Genomic DNA, 22,454 nt, shown 5'->3' on the forward strand with positions numbered 1-22,454 from the left:
TACACAAGTATATATGCAAGGTATACATGAATAAATATAATGATTAATAATATCAATTAAAATAATATAATTCTTATATAATTATAAATGATTAGAAAATAAGAAAATAACGAATATATAAATAATAAATAATTTTTATACATAGGATATTCCAAATTTGTGATACTTTTTTAAATCTTTTTACTATTTATAATTCAACAATGAAACAAAGAAATAAATTTATATTTTAATTTTGGTTTACTCCAACAATATTGTAAAATAATCGTACAAGTTTTAGTATATCCTATGTGTATAATGCAATAGAACAATGAAAGTTGCAAAATAAGAACGTGTAATAAAAATATCATGACTTAACATATATATCACTAAGTTTTGCTTCATTTAGTGTTACATACAAATTAATTTATCCGCCTGTGAAATCACAATCGTTTATATATAATAATATCGCTGCATATCAAGATTATATAATATTCTTTGGCAATAAAACGATTTTATTAGATAAATAATCAACAATTTTTTAATTTCGTATTTTATACAGCAATGTTTTATAATATCTTAATATGTATATTGTGTGTGTAATCTAAAGTAATAATTACAAATGTGTAATGCTAAGAAAGCTACAATTGATTTAATAGTAGAAAATCATCGTAAAACTATATTGCTGTAAAGATGCCACTGTTCAATACTGTATCTTAATGAAAGTAATATGACATATCGAGTGAATTTAAATTTATTTGCGAATTTAATAATTATTATATTGTTTTACAATATAATAACAACAGAACAAAAGAACAAAATCAATTATTTCTAATAAACTTGTTCATTTATAGGTATTCTTATTCACATGACATACATTGAGCATAGGAATGGAACTTGATAAACTAGGAACTAAGCTCAAAGTCCGCTTATTATTCAATTAAGCGTAAGAAAAGGTTATAGGGCTAAACGAAATAAAAATTACCGATTATGCCAAAGGCAGCGTTATATGATCTTCGAAGAATTTACAAGTAAATTATTTCTAATAGTCTAAGTGTTAGAAATAAATTACTATGATGCACACATTTAAAACACTCAAATATTGTGAACGCGAGATTGTTCTATTTGCATCATCGGAAAGACGAATTACATTATCAAAAATGATTTCCCGCGAATACGAATCTCTTATAAAATTCTTTCCAAGCTTAATCTAGAAAAATCTATGTATATATTTATTTATTTATTTATATATATATATATATATATATATATATATATATATATATATATATATGTATATGATATATAATGAATGAAAGTATAAAATTTAGTTAACAGGTCTCGGAGGGGGAGGTGGCTGCGGTCTGCGGAAGTATATAATAAGACTGAGCATTCCTGTGAGAAATCCAATAAGATATAAATCCCAGTTCTGTCCGAGCAATTGATCCCACTTATCCAATTGATCGACCAAACTGAATTCCTGCAGGTAATCGATGCCAAATAGGAAGGAAAGTTTGATTAGAGCTAGCGCTACAGGTATTCGCGCATCGGGACTAGCATCCGCAGCTAAATCGTAACATCGCTTAGCTAAATGGCGATCTTTCGCCAAACCTAGCCCACGTTCGTGCATATATCCTAAATTGAACATGGCTTGAGCGTTGTGCTGTTGTTCAGATGCCGAACGATAGTGACCCGCGGCGGCCTCGTAATCGATTTTCGTTCCTCTCCCGTAGTAGTGAGCATCGCCGAGTTTTACCTGAAGTAAAACAAAACATTGAAAAAATGTGCAATTTTACCTGCTGTATATATATCTTTACATCAGTAAAATATAATCAATTTATACTTGTGCGGCAGAATATCCTTGCGCAGCAGCTCGCGCCCACAACGCCAAAGCTCTAACTAAACCTTCCTCTTCCGAGAGAACGTCGGTCTCTCCTCTATCCAAAATAAACGCCGCGTTACTCTGCGCAACCTCGTAACCCATTTCGGAAAATAGAGCGTAATTCAGAAAGGCTTCGTTCACTCTGCCGTCTCTGTAATCGTTGTGCGCCACCATCAGTTGATCGCTCCATTTCCCTCTTTCGGCAACGTTTTTCATTAATTCTACCGCTGTCGGGCAACTTCTCATCATTCCAGTACCAGTGGCGTGCATCTGAGCGAGATTGTAATATGCTAGCACATGACCAGATTGACTGGCCAAGTTGAAATATTTATTTGCCATTTTGTAATCTCGTCTGACACCTGTACCACCTGAAATATTTCAATTCAAACATTATTGATGCGTGTGAATCAACAACATATAATTATTTTATTAAACGATAGAATAATTATACAAATGTGTAAATTGTGATACTTACTGAAATACATATTGCCCAATTGCAATTGTCCATCAACCCAGCCTTGTTCTGCAGCTTGACTGAAATATTGCAACGCTTTAGCAGTATTTCTCTCCACTCCCATTCCATACAAGTACATTAGACCCAAACCACTTTGGCCTACTGGATTGCCTAATTCTGCAGCTCTCTTGAAATATTTGTATGCCGTTTCATTGTCTTGCTTAACGATTTCACTTCCTTCTAAGTAAATCTGTAAACACATAAATTAGAAAAAAGAAATTAATAATATTATAATACTATATTTAAGAACACAATATCAATGATAAAGTATTACATAGAGTAGTATTAATATATAATTTCATACATGTAGCAAATAATTTTGTGTCATGATATATCTAAGCATTGTTGCTTTAGAATGTCATACCTTTCCAAGGAAAGCCATAGCAACTGGATTACCAGCCTCAGCGGCATGCTGAAAATATTGTACGGCTCTTTCGTGATCTAAAGGAACTCCTCTTCCTCCTTGATAATGCAGCTGACCTAATCCAACTTGTGCCTGAGTGTCGCCTTTTTTAGCTAACAACTGATAATATTCTATTAAATCCTGATCGAAGATTCCAGAACTATATCCTGGATTTTCGTGTTCGTCCAATAATCGAACACGTTGGACTACCGGACCGCCGCTTAACGACACTTCTTCTGCGACTTTCTTCGCTACTTTTCGGTAAAAATCAAGAGCTCGCTCGCAAGACGCTGGTGTTGTTACTCCTGCCCAATGCCGATATCCCATAACCATTTGAGCACGAGTATCTCCACCAAGGGCAGCAACAGTATAATGAAGTAAAGCTTTTCCTTGAGACGCATTAACACCACCAATACCAGTCGCATATAAAAATCCCATTCCCTGTATACAAATATACATTTATTGACTTATATATTTTTTAATATAATATTATTTACCACACTATGTATATACCATATGAGCAGATGGCAGTCCAGTGTCTGCCAGTTCTTTGAATATTTCAAATATGCTAGGTATATCATCGATAGATACTCGCAGAGATGCAGGCCCCAAACGAGATCCAAGTAATCTTGCCCAAGCCAATATGGATCTAGCTTCTCGATGGCCCAATTTTGCTGCTTCGATAAGCAATTCGTAACCCTCAGACTTGTTAGCACGCATTGCATTTAAGATATTCTGTGCGTTTTTGAACAACTGTTCGGCTGAAAAAGATAATTACTTTGTAACGATAAAGGAAAATTATGAAGAAACGATACAAGAACGAAATATCTTTGTAAATAAAAGTAAAAAGTGTATTTAGCCTTTAGCTTACCTGCCTGTTGTTCTGGTGACAACGGTTCTTGGATCTCCTCTTCGAGCATATCAAACAGTTCTTGATTTTCCCATGATTCCATATCTTCATCATCCAACTGCCTCTTACTTATAACCAGAGGATCCGTCTCCTTCGTCTCGGCTATCATAGTCTTCATCCATACATTTCTAGTTCCCGAATTTTCCTCCTTGAAGGTATCCTTGCTAGGACTCTCCGTCTTGCTCTCCGCGTCTTTTTTGCCAACTTGCTTGCTAATCTTCTCGTAAATCGGATCGGACGCCGGCACCAATTTCAATATCGTGTCGCGCAGAGCACTTAGCTCGCGCAGTTGGTCGAAGGCATCCTCCACATCCTCGACAGCGTATATCTCATCCTCCGTCTCCTCGTTGGAATTTGACTTTTGCGTAATATCGCCGCGCTTCTTCGAACCACTTTCCGATTCCGCACATAATGCAAGTGACAACCCTAGGAACAGCAGGAACACGGCGCCCCCGTTGGACTTCATGGCTCGGCGGGATTCGTCTTTTTTTTTTTTTTTTTTTTTTTAACACGATTCCTCACATTACAAAACACCAAATGCCGGTGACCTTAGGGTGCTCATCGCTCCAGACAGGTACGCGATTGATCGCACATATGTATGTACGTGGACATTCGTAAGAACCGTCTCGCCTCTTCGACCAATTACGTCATTAGGACACGTCAATACACATCTTTCCGCTCGTGTCAACAAAAACAAGACAGACGTAAGAAGAAAAGAGAAAAAGGAGATAGAGAGAGAGAGAGAGAAAGAGAGAGAGACAGACTTCTCGAACGGTATAGATTTGATCGGTCGCGCTCTCGATGAACGGTACGTTATGTTACACCACGCGGGAAAACATTCGCCGGATCAGCTGTTCGCGCTAAAAGCGTGCGACCGTCATGAGCATCCGCGCCGCTTACAATCGAACACGAATACGTATTACATATGACGTTTGTTTACGTACACCACGGAACACATCGATATTATGATTTATAATTGATATCATGAACAAACTATGCGACGAAATATGTACCTTGTATTCTCCATTGGATTGTTTATATTTATCCGAATGTGAAGCATTTGCCAAAATTGAATACAGCGAAACGAAAGGAGAATACGTGACGTGGTGTCAAATATATTATACATAGACTATAACGAAGAGAGAGGGGGAGAATAGTGTTTTTTTCATTCTTCTCGGAATTGGACCGCAAGGTTGTCTCAACTGATTGAAGAAAAAACACAAATGAAATTTGCAGGTTAACCCTCGAAAGTATTATTCATGCGTTTGATGTAACTGCGAAGAGACAAATATGATTCTTTTCCGAGAGCTTACAAGAAAATCATCGTCCTAAAACGAACACGTGTGCGAAATATATTATAGAAATTCGAATAAATGTATTGTTTTTGGTCTAGTTACTCCAATCTTTGCTCGACTGCCATGTTTCATATGACCACATATCTACAACATGGCTGCGTTCGAAGAACAAGTTATCAGTGAGCAGTTTGTGATTATTGGTCTTTACTGTTAGAGCCAATAATTCTAGACCAATTACGTTGACGAATTACTCAACCGTTGTGTTCTCTGAACGCTCTCAAATGACTCAATTTGTAGAAAAGGATAGTAAATGCTGGATCTTTATTTTTCAGATATTCGCCGATTGGTTGATATTTTTTATTATTATTTTAGTTTTAGTTAAAAAAAATATATGCGCCAAATTGATATGTTTTTTTTCAACGTATTTTACTAATTAGATACATAAAGTAATTATCATATATAAGTAGTCATGTAAGTACTTATCACGAACTTTGCCTCATTGTACTTAGAAATTAAATTATTTTTAAAAAGAGGAAGAAAGTCAACGTACATAGTATCAATGTACATACACAGTATCAAAAACATAAAGCCCGTATCAGACTACGCATTAAAAATTTAGATTAAAGATTGAAGATTGAAATTTGACCGATCAAGACAAAGCAATTTTAGTTCTTTTATTCTGATTAGTCAAATTCTAATCTTTAATCTTCAATTTTCAATTCGTAGTGTGATACGGGCTTTAGGGCCGGTATTCATAGTCTGTTTTTATATTTAAAATTCTTGGCTTTAAGATTCTATTCGGCCATTTGATTGGCTAAGACAGAGTCTTAAGGCAATCTAAAATACTGAAGATAATCTTAAATATGAAAACTAAGATTCTAATGAAATAAACTATGAAGTTACTGAGTTAAATCTGTTTTTTAACTGAATTAATTTACTTCATATTACATATGTATTTTACGAATTGAAAGAAAATAGAAATAAAAAATAAATAAATCGCATTATCAATTTCATATTGTTTAAATTTAAATAAAATTAAAACATTTTTTTAAATTGTATATCGCTATTATTGTTAAATATCTAATGAAAAATATTTTTAGTTTTACATATTATAAAAATAACAGAGACAGAGATCCATTCGAAGATAAGAGAGAATCAAGAGAGATTAAAGTGGATTCACCATGCAAAAGTCATGATTTTCAGGTCATCTTTTGGTATACTAATCCCTTCTGGATCAAATTTTATGTAATTTTCAATCATTCATGAAGTAGACTTTGAACATGGAATTGAAAAGAAATTGTCATTATCATATTTTATTTTTTGGTCTAAAAAAATGTAATTTCATAAGAAATATATGTTTTGCTTCGTATGAATAAACATATATGCAAAATATAAATAAAATTTCAATATATTAAATTCTCTAAAATTTTTTTAAAAACAGATTTATTTATACAAATATGTGTAAAGTGGTAAAAAACGACTAATAATGTGACTGATACTCTGTAATTATATAATATCTTATTAGAACTTATTATGATAGTTGTGATAATTTATCTATTTTAATAAAGAATATAATTGTGTGTGTGTGTGTAATAATGTTGTTAATTATTAAGATATTTTTATCATATAACGTCAAACCTGCATCAACAAACGACTGCAACGCGTTGTGGTATTTGTTTATTGCCAGAACGGGTTCTGGTCGAATATTAAGAGAATCACGAATTTTGCTTTGTGGTTTTTTCGAATGTGCCAAAACGCGTTATGAGCGTTTTTTGAAAATGACAAGGCACAAATTTGGCTGAATCTGAGAAGTCAAAACGCATTGTGGTTGATTTTTCGCTCAGTGAGCGTTTTTGATCTTCGAGCCTGACATATACATTATATATTTAATTGTTTTCAAAGTACAAATATCAATTTTCGCTATCGTTATAAATAAAGAATAATGACATTCCCTATCAGTACACATGTTCAAAAGATGTTTATAGAAGATCCATAGAACGTTAAAACATATATTTTAATATCTTGTGAATCTCTTATGGACATTTTTTGAACATGTGTGCTGATAGGGTTCTAATAGAAAAATTGTAATAAAAATCATAACTTAAATCATAATATATTTACTTTGAAAAATGGCAAATTTTCAAAATTATATATTTAACAAGTACATTGAGCCATTCCCCCTTTTTTAAAGTAATTTACTCATTCCTGTTAATGAAACAAAGTTCATTGTGCGAGACATGATAACTACTACCAGTTATTTTATCTAATCAGCGAAATGTGTTTAATAAAACGTATCAATTTAACGTATAATATTATTGATTGTATAAAAAAATAACATAATTATAACAGAAAAAAGTATAGTATATTTTTACTTGCACAGTAAATATGAAATACTTTCTATAAAAAAGCGTAATATTCTTTTTTATATATATAATCAAATTTTTATAATATATGTAATTTTTTTATTATTATCATCATTTATATTATATTGGATATTATAAAAGATTATTTATAGAATATAGTTTATGAAATATTATATCGTTGAATTATAATATACAGTCGGACCTCTTATCCTATGACATTTTCGGCACGGAATCTTCCCCTTAAATCTCTGATCCTACGACAAAAATTTGAAAGTGGGGGTATAATTCTCCTCTCACGGTTGTAGGCATGAGAGGATTTTTTGTCGTAGGATAAGAGGTTTCATAGGATAAGAGGGTCATAGGATAAGAGGTCCGACTGTATATTTTTAAAATTCATAAAATATATATATATATATATATATATATATATATATATATTCCTAAGTTATAAAAAAAAATTAACCATGATAAAAAAAAGAAGAAACTAAAAATTGTATATAATTATTTTATAACAGAAAATATATATTTATTATAGATTTATTATGGATTTATAAATTTTAATACAAATACTTTTAAAATTTTTTAGTAAAAAAATCTATATTTTTTATAGAATTTTTTATAGAAATTCTCACATATAAAGAATGATAATACCAACAACGCAATTTAAAATGTCAAAACTATACATTTTCTAAAAATAACAACATGAATTTAAAAGAAATAAAATTTCCTGTTAAAATTGCAAGATAAAATGATAGTGATAAAAGGAGAATAAAACAATTTTTAAATTCTTCGAATTTTTTCTTCTTTTTTTTTTGCGATATTCTTCTATTTGAATGAATATCAAGTTTCCTTGAATTCTATCACTGTTTACAACAAAATTATTTACGGGTATGGGTTCGTACTACTCCATTGTCCGTCACTTTATCGTATCTTGTACAGACTTGGGGCAATTACATGTTTCCTCCTCGCGCGAAAAATTAAAGCTGTTTCACGCTGTCGAAGTATATATCAAGTATTATTAACTTGATATATTTTTCATTAATAATAACTTTGTTAAATTGATTAAATGGTAGAAAATATTTGTAGACAAATACACACACACACACACACACACACACACACATACACACGCATACACACGCACGCACACACTAATTTCTCATTTTTTTTTTTAATTTTTAAAATAAACATCATGTAAACATTTTATTGAACAAAGTTATTCTTTCTCTTTTGATAAACTTTCATCAAAAAGTAGAATACATACAATGTAGTATATCATATGTATCATGCTTTATTGTTTATGTGGCGTATATTTAGATAATTTTTTAATACAACTGGTTACTATTTCGATTGAAACTCATGTTCTTTTTTTCGTTCCAAGTGAAATTTTGAAGTTTTTTTGTCCAAATAAATATATAAAGTGACAAGCAAAAAATATTAATGCATCACAACCTATTTTCAATAAAATCGATCATCGTTTTTCTTATTTATATTTACCTTTCATATCTTAAGATGAAAAAATAAATGTTTTACTTTACGTCACTATTTGCCGAACAATCTTTGAACGTTCTTTCGAGTTTTATCGTGATATTAAAAAAACATTTTCGCGATACGATCAAATAATTACTTACAATTAGTATGTAGAAACAGAATATTTGTATAAAAAAATATTTCTCTCTCTCTCTCTCTCTCTCTCTCTCTCTCTCTCTCTCTCTCTCTCTCTCTCTCTCTCTCTCTCTCTCTCTCTCTCTCACGAAAAAGGTTTCATTTGAACCTAAACTGTTTTTTATAAAAAAAAATAAAATAAAATAAAGCATTTTTAGTACGTATAGTATTTAATATAATAAGGAATCGTGAATAATGAGCGCCGAGAATAATCAATTTCCTGTATTTAAGAGCAGTATAACTCGGCTTTAAAGTTTTCCAGCTGCGGAGGTGCGGAGTGGACAAGCGAGACGGAAGGAACACTGGGAAAGGGGGGGATGCTAGTACGAGGCTGCGAGTGCATGATGGTGCTATATATGTGCAATCATGTAGAGAGGGTAACGTCAATGGTGGGAGAGACGACGCCGCAGCTGGTTTGCAGTTGCAGGGTTAGCAGCCCCGATAAATACGGGCCTGAAAACAGTACCGAGACCCGGTCTCGGCTCTCGGCTTTGCGTCACTTCGCGTGTCCGTGTATCTGGCGTCGGAGTCGTACGGACATCGGTCACTACGTTGCATCGCTCGATCAGCTGCCATCGAAGAGTCCGTGTAAAAACGACCGCGCCAGGACCTTAGTTTTTCGATCTCGCGTGGACACGGACGAGTGGTGTAGGTTCAGGTCGTATCGCAGGATCGTCGATAACGCGTCTGTGACTTTTCTTTTTTTTTTTTTTTTGTTTTTCTTTCCTTTTCTTTTCGTATACGGGGTCTACGTATACCGCAAGTATACGGTGAGGAAGTTGGATCGTCTCGTCGAGAGATTTTCTCCGTCGCGCTGACAATCGCGTTGTCGGAAAAGCGACTCGCGCCCGATTTGCTCGCTCGTTGGCTTTGATTGTGAGACACGTGCTACCTTCGGGGATCGATACTGGCACGCCGGCCGTCAAAATTCCAATAGCATTCGGTTATCGTTAATATTACGTTAATATTAAGGTGACCGAGAGGACGTATCGAGGTGCCACGTCGAAGTAAACATCCGCATATAGATAACGCGTGCAGCGAGCGTTATTTGTTTTTTTTTTTGAAGGGTTATTATCGTGAGCCTCGTTCACAGTTCACAGTTCAGATTCCCACGCGGTCATCGCCTGCTCGAGCGGCTGTACGAGATCGACGGAAAGAGAAGATTATAAGAGCGCCGAAATTGTGCATGGCTAACGAAAGTCACGACCGACGGGTAACACGAGAGACAAAAGTATAGAGAGAGAGAAAGAGAGAGAGAGAGAGAGAGAGAGAGTGTGTGTAGAGAGCCTTCCTCTATCTCCTTCCTTTTCGTCCCTTTTAATTTTGTCAAATGGTCGAGGGCAAGCATCGGCGAATGATGGAAGATAACATTCCGGGAAACTCGAGCGCCGTCCTCGAGGAAATCTTTTACGTGACGTCGAGGAAGAATACCTACTACAAGGTGCGACTGACAGAGAAGGGCCTGAGCCTGCACAAGGAACATAACGGTACGGCCAAGACCGAGACGATCGCCCTAGGTGACATAATCGGCTGCAGGTGCATGCGCTCCAAGCGAAGGAACGCGGGAAGCTGCGCCTGTCGACCGGGCGCGTCCAAGTCGCAGCTTAAGCTGGTCGAGTCCGCCGAGATTCATCAGCAGCAATACGACGAGCATGACACCTCGGCCTACCTGTACATATACGCGTACACCCTCAAAAAGATGCGCATGAAGGGCACGATGAGACGCGAACGGATGACCATCACTTTGCGCTTCCGCAGTTTTGACAAGTACGAGGATAATTTACGCGAGGCTAGCAGGTGGCGGCTCGCGATTAAGTGTCTGGTCGCCAACGTGCCGGTGCCGAAGAATCTGATGAGCCCCAGCCATAGAAATCTGGAGACATTGATGGGAGGTGAGTTGTATATTTCGGTGAAAAAAAAAAAAAAGAAAAAACTGAATAAATCATGATAATTAACGATCCAATTTCCTCATGTTGGTTTAATTACCTCAGTACAGCAACGGAACATTATGTTATTTCAATCGATATATTTGTTGGTTCCTTCGCGTTGTCGATTTCTTTTCGTTGTACATTTCTTCAAGATGTCTCGATGTACAAAAGCAATGCTAATATCCGTCGATAGACAAAGGTAAAATGCCCGAAAAATGTAAACACGTTTGAACTGTCTGAATCTGTTGGATCGCTGAATAAGATCTGTTCGGTTTGCAAGGTCGAAATATATTGATAGTACAATTAGCTAATGTATGTAAATAGAAAGAGAATATTATTTCAATAAATTAGTATATAATATATAATATCTACTAATTTTTTTATCAACAGTTTCTATCAATCTGTCAAACATTCTAATTTTACGAAACGTTGCAAAGAAATTTCTTACTGCATTATAGAATAATTATATATATTATTCAGTCCGTGTTATTGCGAATTTTAATACTTTATTAGTATATTTTGTACATTATCAATTAAAATTATCAAAAGGTGTACTCAAATATATTACGAAATTAGTGACATAATCTTGTTCGATGCTTTTATATTTCAAGAAATATTATTGATATTTTTTTTTCGTATTTGCCATATCGGAAAACAATAAAGCATTAAATATATTATAAACGACCATTTCTCTGACGTTATATCTTCTTACAAATATAGGTAAATTATAATGCATTTCTTGCAATGAAATATTTCCAAACGCAGACATTGATTTTCAAATTGTACGGTGGTACAATCGGAAAAATAATAACTTACATGTGAAAATAAAAATTAAAAATTGATTATTGGAATTTCTTAAGAGAAAGTGTAATTTATAAAATTAGTAATATTCTTTTCGGTCTTCTTCAAAACTTGCAAATTTAAAAATTATGCTATAGATTGACGATTTTGTATTTTGCAACAAATGGCTATTAAAATACACAGATAAAAATATAATATTTTAGGTATTAGATACTAGATTTTTGAAAACAATTTACGTTTCTGAGGGTGAATAGAACAGAACAATATTAATAATATATTGTTTGCATTAAAAATTTATTTATCTTTCTTTTTCATAAAGATATTTGAAATAAGATTGAGAATTTTCTGTGAATCTTTAACCTTGCTTCACAAAATACCCAGTAAGTCATATAATAGAGTAATATGTAAAGATCACTTATGCTTTTTCCATGCACGCATAATATTGTTTTATATGCAGAGATTTTATCAGATACTATGTATATTAGGGAATTCATTACATCAGCTAGAATTTCCGTAAATCGTTTCCGTCTCTTTCCTACTTCTTATATAATCTCGTAATTATGTAATTAGATATATGTCGTAACCTACGTGATTTGATTTTAATGAAGATATATAAAAAACAGGTGCGCGTTTGACATTTTTTACATTAGGAAGGAACATCATCTATGCGAATAATATTTCACTTGTTCAAAAACTTTTACTCCGTAAAGAGATATTGACAGTCTCTATTTTTATATGAAGTTATATAGATAATCATTTACATGAAGCAATTGCTTTATCTCATCTTTAAGGGATATATTATCTACCTTTATCTTAAATTAAAAAATGCATTATCTGGCTTAAATTATAATATTTAAGATAATTCTGTAATCAGAAACAGAACCTCAGCCCTTATCACCTTATGATTTTTTAATTACGATTATAATTTGATTTTTTTCTTTAATTTTATTTTTTTATTAAAATTTTTTCCTTTTAATCATATTTTTGACGCTTTTAATGTTACATAATACATTAAATTGGAACACTATATATATATTTAGATGCTGAAATTAATAACGCATTTGCAATGTAAATCTGACAGGAAATATGTTTAAATCTTGAAAACGAGAAAAAAATATGTTTTTATTTTTATAAGCAAGACAGAATAAATTGAATAATCCGAATAAATAAAATTCTCAATATTTAACTATAGAGAAATAGATTCTCATTTTTGAAAATTCTATAACCCCTTTTTACCCCCCTAAAGAGATGTAGACGGGGCGAATATTCGAATTATTAAATTTACGCGGGTTGAAAAATCGCATTTTCCATCATTGATACAATAGATTTATAAACAAATAGACGAGAGAGAAGTATCGGTGTGGGGTTATAGAATTCTCAAAAATGCTAATCTATTTCTTGATATATACACCAAGTAAAATATGCGCCCTGTGCACAGTTCAATTTTCGTGAGAATTAATTTCTAAATTTACACATTAACATCCGCGCATAGCTCTTATTGCCGATTCGATAGTTACGTGTTTGAGAATAAATTGATAATAATTATCATTCACAAATCAATACCTTTTCTATTTGCAACGTATTATTAATTACAAAATTTTAAGAAGCAAATCATTATTCATAAAGAATTCATGTAAAATCATAAAAATTCAAGAAATCATTTAAAAGTGCATGAATGAACGGGCTTAATCGTTAGTTTGGATATATTCTTCGCTGCATTCCAAGATTAATTAATATCGAAAATAATTTTGGCCAATTAATCAACGGCTTACAAAGTTTGTTGAGATAAGTTTAAATTATTTTTAGCTTCCATTTTATTTTTTACTTACAACTTGTGTGATAAAATAATAATTATTTTAAAATTGATTGTTATATAATTATATAGTTATATACAGTGAAGAAAGCGTGAGTAAATTTAATCATACGAAACTCAAAATACTTCTGTTGCGTTATAATTAATCTGTAGGCTAACGCAATGTGCATCAGATTTTATTCGATCGGTTTGTTAAGTATACCTTTACTTTCGTTCGTGATTGCGATATCTTGTTGATTACTACACCGATCGTACGTTTAGCTTTGCGTGAAACAATACGGTTTACATAAGTCGTAGTTTAAACGAGTTTGACTTTTACAGTCTCGTCCGAGATTGTTCGTGAGCTTGTATAATAATATTATATCGTATATCGTCGATGATGTACGTGCGTTGCGTCAAAATATTTTGCTATTACGAAATATTTTTGCATGACATAATTTCCGGTTTAATTTAAATCTCTTTTTGATGATATAGATGATGTAGAATTTCAACATTTGTGCCGAACTGCCATGCAAATTAATCTCTCTCCGTCACTTTTATCTTCGATCGCTTCTCGCACGTGCAAAAACCGAGAATACAATAAAGTCACGAGCTCTTGAACGATTGTATAGTCCATTGCGGGAATAACATTTGTTCTACAACAACGGTGACAAAGTCCGGTATCTTACTAATAAGCTTTGAGTACATAATACGATCGTTAAAACTCATTGTCAATGGTCAATTTGTCCTTTCGTGGAATGTAGCGTGTAACTCATCAATCAGATAGATGTTTATCTCTATAGATATTGTTGCTTGATATTCATTGGTTTTACATCCATAAAAAACGTATCGTAATAGTTAAAAATAAACTTTGAAATAATTAGAGAAACGAGAAAACAAATTACATAATGCGGTTGCGGGTAACGCTTTTGCATCACATTAGACGAGTCGCAAACCGCGGCCATATCACTATTTTTTTCCGAACGCTTATACATAATAGTAGATAATTTCGTATATAATAGTACGGCAAGCTATAATCTCTTTCTCTCTTCCTCTCTTTATAGGAACAATAATTTTATTTTGTTAAAGCAAATTTCGTTCTGTTTCCCTCTTTTTAATCGATGTTTTTTATTGTGCGTTTAATTGATGCTTTATTCGCCTTAATTATGTAATATCGTTGGTACAATCAAACGCGAAATATTAGTTCATATCCGCTTTATTGAGTGATACGAAGGCATAAATAAATTACGTAAGCATTCTTTTCCGATAAAAACCAACGCAAAAGATTGTAAAACAATATATTAATAAAACGTAATTTATTGCTTAAGGTGATTTAGTACTGCGCAGATTTTCAAAGAGATTCTTTTGCTTTAGCTCTAGCACTTGTATTATATTTTTGAGAAGGCAATAAATATTGCTTCCGTAACGGATTTCTCATCCAAGTACTTGCGCCGACTTAAGTATATAGTCTCAGGTGTTTGAAAGTAGAAAGGTTCATTAAACAAACGCATTCGTAAAAATACCGTCGAGCTGCACGCGCTCAACAAGTTATACACTCATACACGGGAAAAAACCATTTTGTATTTTTGTTGAAATTTTCTTGTGTAGAAATTTTTGTGTTAAATTTTTAATATATTCTTATATTAATATAACATACTGTCGTTATGTTATTTTAACTTTTCTGCATTGAGTTAATATTCACCGTTTCTAAGAGTTAAAACAACACAATAACAAATCTTACACTAATTCACATTTTTGTGTTAATTTCTTACATATTATTTGTGTTGTTTACATATTTGCCTTTTGTTAAATTAACATTAAAATTAAAGTGGATAAATTGGGACACGAGAAATGTGTTAAATTTAACATAAAATTGTTTACCGTGTATTATCGCGATGTACAGAATGCTTCAAAAAATATATGCGTTAACAATAATTGAGTTTTTTCGTCGTTATATGCTATATATAACTCGTCTATTTATAAATTTTCAGTCAAAACAAAATGGAATAAAATACACACACACAAAGAATTTCTTATTCAATAACTTCTGTCATTTAATCTTATTGCGGGTTATAAAAGTAATTATGTAATTATTATCTTTTATTAAATTATGAAATTAAGCAAATTTTAGAGAGATGAAACTTTTTGTTTTAAATATTTTGAAATAATTCTTGTCCCAACTTAGAGATTATGGCATCGTTTGTTATGTTTATTATCCATATAATAGCTTTCACAATAGTGTAGATTTTCTGATAACCTTAGAGAAAATATCAGATATCTACATTTGCATTTATCAGATTGTTAATTTTTAGCAAACAACTCATATCGTTCAATGTTTCAGATTACTAATATTAGCTTGTATTTATCTTTTATCACAAAATAAAAAATAATTTGAACAAAGAATAAATAATGAAAAGAGAAAGAATATGACAAAGAGAATTAATGTATGTTCTGAAAAAATAATTTTTTTTTTTTAATTTTGTACGTCTATTCTGTAATCTGTCAACGCGTATTTTATGTATTTTTTTATTCTAATAAATATATTTTAATGTTTCATAACTTTGTATGATAAGCACGAGTTATCCAAACGTTGAGCTTGCGTTTGTCATTAGGAATGTATTATGTAAAAATGTGTAAATTTTTATGCAAATCTTTCATACAATAAAACCAAACAACTCTTTATTTCATAAACTAAAACTGCAGTCTCCAGGCTTTTTAAAAATGTATGTTTGTAAAATCAATATTGTTGCATCTGAGAATATACTCTGATTTCGATGAGTTAATTAACGCAGATGACGTTCGGAAATAAGAATCTTAAATTGTGCAAATTATAATTATAAAATATGTTACAGTTAGAAAACGAAAGGATTTTTTTGTAATTCTTAAAGTTAAAGAGTATAAAAATAAATAATAAGTTAAATAACTACATATTGAGTAAAAAAAATAGAAATTAAATAAAAGAATCTTCTGTTATCTTTATTATTTTAATAAATACAACATCAAAATGACTTTCTCAGAGCGCAATATTTTATTACTAAATGCTTCATTACCAAATTGTATTAACGTAATCAGATAATAAATCAACAATTGTTCATGTATAAAAAAACATTTCAGACAGTGTATTTAGAACTTTTGTATACATATGTATGCATGTGTGCGTTATTTAAGAATTTTATTGTATTATTTATAAGATTTATAATATATTATTAAATACGCATGCTGATTAAATCAATCAATAAATAAATTATGATCAATTTGTAAACTTTTACTAAAAATATAAGATATATGAAGATTAATATGTGCATGAATTATATATACATTATATATGCATCATGCATATAACAAAACTTTTTGATATATTTTACTTATTCATGTTTCCGGAAAAAACATATATTTTTATCAAAAAGAAATTTATAGAATTTCTCACTTTTGATGATATAACTGCGTCATACTACGAGGACACTGGAATCCTAATATGAAATTGATTGTTTTTAGCTTAATTTTGTTCATGTAATAAATATTTATGCTTGTGTCTTGTAATCAAATAAAACATAAATTCTGTGCAATTGTGATTAAACTCTATTATTTATTTTCTTTTAAATTGTGAATCGTCCAAAAGAAGCCTCTCCGCGGCGAATATATTTGTCCTAATATATGGCTTCAAAAAAAATTATGCGCGATTTTATATCTTTTTCTTCCTTCAATTGATTACAATTGATTAAACAATAAAAATTAAATAATGAGTGTCATTTATAATTTGTTGAGATTTGAACATCTATCTCGCCAAAATATATATTTAATAATTTCACGAGTTTACAAGTGATTCTCGCCACATTATTAAATCTTAAGCAATTTATCTATTTTGGCTGGAAATGTAAGATAAATGAAGATACTGTAAGATACATTAAACATGCATGTAGGACAACAGTTTATCAGAACAAAATTTTGATATATTTTATTTATTCATATTATCGAACATAAGTCATGAAATATAAAAGAAATGCATTTAGATCGGAATTAATATTTCAGCTTGTCCGGGAGAGAATCGGAAACTTTTGGTCCTGTTGAATCCGAAATCAGGACCCGGCAGGGGCAGGGAAACCTTCCAGAAGAGGATCCATCCGATCCTGTCGGAGGCCGAGAGATCCTATGAGATTCATATCACCAAGTGTCCCAATTACGCTCGTGAGTTCATACGCACGAGGGATATCTATCAGTGGTGTGGGTTGCTGATGGTTGGCGGCGATGGGATCGTCTTCGAAGTAGTGAACGGACTTTTCCAGAGGCCCGACTGGGAGAAAGCTTTACGGGAATTGCCACTCGGAATAATACCATGCGGTTCCGGTAACGGATTAGCAAAGTCCATCGCTTATGCTAAGGAGTAAGTTAACCCACGGAATTTTTCTCGAATCTTATGTGGCGTAATCATCGTGGTTTTTTTAATTATAAAATTACATACGAATATATAAACGAATATAAGTAAAAGTTTCTGATTGAATTATTCTCAAAGTATGGTCTTGAAGTAGTTGCATTATGTGACATACGGTTGTAATTTTTCCATTATCGGATTTCTATGAAACGACTATACCAAACATGGTATCGGTAAAACCTTGAGGAAGGCTTGCGATAAAAGAATGTGAAAAAAAACAGATAATTATTGTATAGCTTAACAAAAAAATATTTTTCATTGAATATAAAAAAAAAGAGAATGAGTAGAGTTTTGGTAGCTTGTAAACTACTCTATACACGTTACAATTTTTTGAGAAATTTATAATTACGGTAATAATTAAAAAGTTTAAAAAACAAACATTAACATTATATCAAACATATGGTATCGGTAAAATCTTGCGATAAAAAATTATGAAAAACGGATAATTACAATTTAAAAAAAAATTCTTTGGATAAAAACACAATGAGTTTTCGCAATTTTTTGAGTATTTGATATGACGTTAAATTTTTGCTTGCAAAATTTACTCTATCGCGTTATTTAAAAAAAAATTTATAGTTAAAGTAACAATTAAAAAATTAAAGAACAAATACGTTAGTTATAATAATTTTTTACAACTTTAATCATACAAATTTTTCAATATTGTGAAATGATGAAACAATTTGATGATCGAAATTGTATTCAGCATTAAAAACTTCAGAAAACAAAAGAAAATTATTATTCTCTTTCTTATGTATGTATGTACATAAATTTTTTTTGTTTAAGTTGCATTATGTTATCAGCACATGATTTGCCTTGATAACATATGATGTTTACATCTATTAAACATTTTTTCTTTCTTAACCTCTATATTTTTATTTCTGTATATCGATAAATTTGTGCCTCAGGAAAAACTATACAAATCAGCTATATCAAAAGTTAATAAATTTAATGCATTTCAAGATTCATGAATTTGATATTGCGCAGAGTACATTTTTAGTCTATTACGATTTAAAATTAATAATTAATTTGTGAGTTAAAGATTGCTCTGTAGAATTAAAAATTTTTATTTTCATGAAATTTTATACACAACCATAAATATATATATATATATATATATATATATATATATATATATATATATATTTCGTAGTACAGTCACTATAAAAAAATTAATCTGATATAAGATAACATTTACGAGTTTGAGATTAACTTATATTCTAGAGCAAAACTTTATATACTTTAACATAAGTAAAGATTAATTTTCTACTTTAAAAAGCTAAAATTGCTTTGCGTAATGTCAAATTCATGAATTTCAAAATGTGTTAGATGTATTAATTTTTGACATAGCTGACTAATATAGTTTCTCCTTAAGAAAATAAAAGATAAAACGATAATATTTCAGAGAACCATACGATCGTAATCCCTTGCTTATCAGCGCGTTATCGGCGGTCAAGTGCAAAAGAACACCGATGGACCTCGTACGTGTAGAGACTAGAAATCAAATCCTTTTCTCATTTTTATCGGTGGGTTGGGGTTTGTTAGCCGATATTGACATCGAGAGCGAACGGCTGCGAGCCATCGGGGGCCAAAGGTTCACCGTGTGGAGTGTAGCGCGTCTAATAGGACTAAGGACCTATAAGGGCAAAGTATCGTATCTACCCTGCAACAAGGTTCCCTCGTTAGAAAACGGCAAGATATACTCTAAGGACTATCCTACGGAGAATATACTGTCGCATTCGAGAAGTTACGGCGATGAATTGGACAGGTAACAGTCGTACGCAATATTTAATAATGAATTAATTTTCATAATACAGTAGTTATGCTAATGCTGACATAGATCATAGATCGTAGATAATTGCACAAGTGTCAACATAATACGTCAATGCAATCGTCTGTGAATGATGTGGTATGCATCAAATGTTTAAAAGATGGATCTCAAGGAACGTATAATATATGAGAATTCATTATGAATTTAAATATAATCGAATTTAACGAGAAAACTTTTAAAACTTCACCTATTTCAAGAGATATGTAGAAACTAAATCAGTATCAAAAAAGATTTCGCATATGCGGTTCATTTTTTTTTTTTTTTTTTTCATTACCATCGTATTTAGGCTGTGTTTCAAAATTCACTGCCAGTACTGTCAGCATATCCTCATCCTTGTTGTTCACTGAATGCTAGACAAAGATGACAACATGCTGACAGTACTGGCAGTGAATTTTGGAACGCAATCTTAAACAGAATAATTTTTAATATGGTTTAATCTATTATTATAACAAGTACAGTTAATAGATTTATAGTATATATATAAAATTTATAATAAATTTTTCACGTGTTTCAATTATTTCGAATATAAATTTCAGTGATTTTTTATTTGACATTTTCTCTCTTTCTGAGTCTAGAAAAAAAATATATATATAGAGTTAATGATTTTACAAGATAAAATATCGCATTAGATGTAACAAGTGATACACATATATATTATCTATGTCGTCTATATAGTTTTAGATTAAAACTAATTTAAATTTGCTTACACATATGTAAGATATATATGTATGTACGAATGAAGGTATTGCACGACATCAGAATCAAAGAGCTACTACGATGCTTTCGGTGAATCATCCGAGTTAAACGGTGATAACGATGTGATAACTGAGAATTTGGCTCTCGAGACACAAATCGATAGAAGAAACAGACTAGGCAGTTTTTATTCCGCAATATCGGCAAAATCGACCTATTTCAGCACAGGCTCGGCTAATTCGAGTTATCATAGCATCGGCGAGAATGATAGCGCGGAGATTGGTAGGCTACTAATCAAACATGCGTCTATTTAATTTATAAGACTTTTACTAAATGATAAATCTCATTGGCATTAGGTACAGAAAATATTTGTAAGAATCAAGTTATGTATGGACCACCGTCTACGCTGTCAGCCTTGACTACGCAACTCTCAGATTCTTGGACAACAGTGCAAGGTAAAAAGATCTATTTTCCATATAATTATATATGATTACATATGAACTTTTTTGCGATTAAATTACGCAAATCATACCGCGCGAATGTATATAAACATGAATGTATTACATCAATAATCGCAAGAAAAGTGCATATGGATCTAAATTAAAAATTTTTTACTCCAAAACTTTAGATTAATTTTAATTTCTAAACATGTGTTTAACTAGATATTTATCAAAACTTAAAAGAGATACATATAGTCAAAGAAAAAAAAAATATTTTCATTTTAATCTTTGTAATTTATAAAGTTTGCGCGTGAGAGACAGATGAGTTCAATAACGTATATTTGTTGTAATTGTCATATAATATGGTGCAAAGACTGCCGCGCTAATGCATCACTTATTAACCCTTTAACCCTAGTTAAATTCGTAGGCAACGTCACATGTAAAGCTCAATAAAATGCCGAATGCAATGGATTGTGATTGAAAAAATATTTTTCATTTAATTTAACATATCTTATGATACGATGCATTCTTGTACAACACATCGAGTAAAGCATATTTATACAGTTGCTAGACTATTAGTTATGTATTATGATTCACGAGAATCAAGACACGCGCGTTAACAGATAACTAAAATACATATATGTATAACTATAAGCTTGAATAAATTGAATATTTTATGTTTCAAAAATTTTAGGAGAATTCGTAATGGTACATGCAGCCTATCAAACGCATTTGGGACAAGATTACTTTTTTGCACCACGTGCTACATTGGCAGATGGAGTTATTTGGCTTTTAATAGTTAAAGCCGGCATTACACGGTCTAATTTGGTGCAAGTAAGTATTTGCATTCAAAAGCAGTATTAAAAAGCAGAGAAAAATAACGGTGCAATACTTACCATCTATGCTCGTTAGTTTTTACTAGGTCTGAGTAGCGGGACTCATGTGACTTGTCCTGGCGTTGATATGATACCAGTGAAAGCATTCCGGATAGAACCTATGGAAGGAACGAGTGGACACATAACCGTAGACGGCGAAGAAGTTGATTATGGACCGTTGCAAGCAGAGATATTCCCTTCTCTAGCATCGGTGATGACGCCCTGACATAAACGATAATTATGTATATATTTATATAGCGGTGATGTCGGCAACAAAAAAATCAAATCTTCTTCTTCAGGTATATTTATTAAAATGAGGGATTCTAGACTCTAGCTTATTATTAGAGTAAATTAGTTACGATAGTATCTAATCAGATTGTTAATATATATATATATATTGACAATCTGATTGTTATTTTTTGTCATATATATATATATATATATATGTCAATATATATATATATATATATATATATATATATATATATATATATATATATATATTGACAATCTGATTAGATACTATCGTATATATATATATATGAATATATTTATATTAAGATATCTAGGATTGTATACTTTGAAATTGACAATCTATGTAGGTTACTTAAAATGAATAATAATGTTGCGATATGCTCACAAGAAAAAGTTCTTTTTGCT

The 22,454-nt window shown here is 31.5% G+C and overlaps 2 protein-coding genes across 2 annotated transcripts; one reads left to right on the forward strand and one right to left on the reverse strand.

The window, feature by feature from the left end:
- Nucleotides 1–43: 43 nt before the first annotated feature.
- Nucleotides 44–5,202, reverse strand: Hrd3 (HMG-coA reductase degradation 3). The gene is made up of 6 exons (XM_072900006.1): nt 3,647–5,202; nt 3,289–3,536; nt 2,737–3,216; nt 2,334–2,562; nt 1,820–2,226; nt 44–1,732 (listed from the first exon to the last, which is right to left on the reverse strand). The coding sequence occupies exons 1-6, from the start codon at nt 4,149–4,151 to the stop codon at nt 1,304–1,306; spliced, it is 2,298 nt and encodes a 765-aa protein (XP_072756107.1). The 5' UTR covers nt 4,152–5,202; the 3' UTR covers nt 44–1,303.
- A 4,243-nt stretch (nt 5,203–9,445) lies between these two features.
- On the forward strand, nt 9,446–22,148 carry Sk2 (Sphingosine kinase 2). The gene is made up of 7 exons (XM_072900039.1): nt 9,446–10,900; nt 17,559–17,910; nt 19,361–19,723; nt 20,529–20,761; nt 20,836–20,934; nt 21,614–21,753; nt 21,832–22,148. The coding sequence occupies exons 1-7, from the start codon at nt 10,339–10,341 to the stop codon at nt 22,018–22,020; spliced, it is 1,938 nt and encodes a 645-aa protein (XP_072756140.1). The 5' UTR covers nt 9,446–10,338; the 3' UTR covers nt 22,021–22,148.
- Nucleotides 22,149–22,454: the final 306 nt, after the last annotated feature.

Source organism: Anoplolepis gracilipes, chromosome 1 (genome assembly GCF_047496725.1).
Source record: "Anoplolepis gracilipes chromosome 1, ASM4749672v1, whole genome shotgun sequence".
Lineage (NCBI taxonomy): Eukaryota > Metazoa > Arthropoda > Insecta > Hymenoptera > Formicidae > Anoplolepis > Anoplolepis gracilipes.

Coding starts and splice junctions, on each gene's coding strand:
- Hrd3 (XM_072900006.1), bottom strand. CDS start 4,151: ATGAAGTCCAACGGGGGCGCCGTGTTCCTGCTGTTCCTAGGGTTGTCA. Junction 3,537..3,646: donor GTCACCAGAACAACAGGCAG/GTAAGCTAAAGG, acceptor TATCTTTTTCAG/CCGAACAGTTGTTCAAAAAC. Junction 1,733..1,819: donor AAGGATATTCTGCCGCACAA/GTATAAATTGAT, acceptor GTTTTACTTCAG/GTAAAACTCGGCGATGCTCA.
- Sk2 (XM_072900039.1), top strand. CDS start 10,339: ATGGTCGAGGGCAAGCATCGGCGAATGATGGAAGATAACATTCCGGGA. Junction 17,911..19,360: donor TCCATCGCTTATGCTAAGGA/GTAAGTTAACCC, acceptor ATAATATTTCAG/AGAACCATACGATCGTAATC. Junction 21,754..21,831: donor CACGGTCTAATTTGGTGCAA/GTAAGTATTTGC, acceptor TATGCTCGTTAG/TTTTTACTAGGTCTGAGTAG.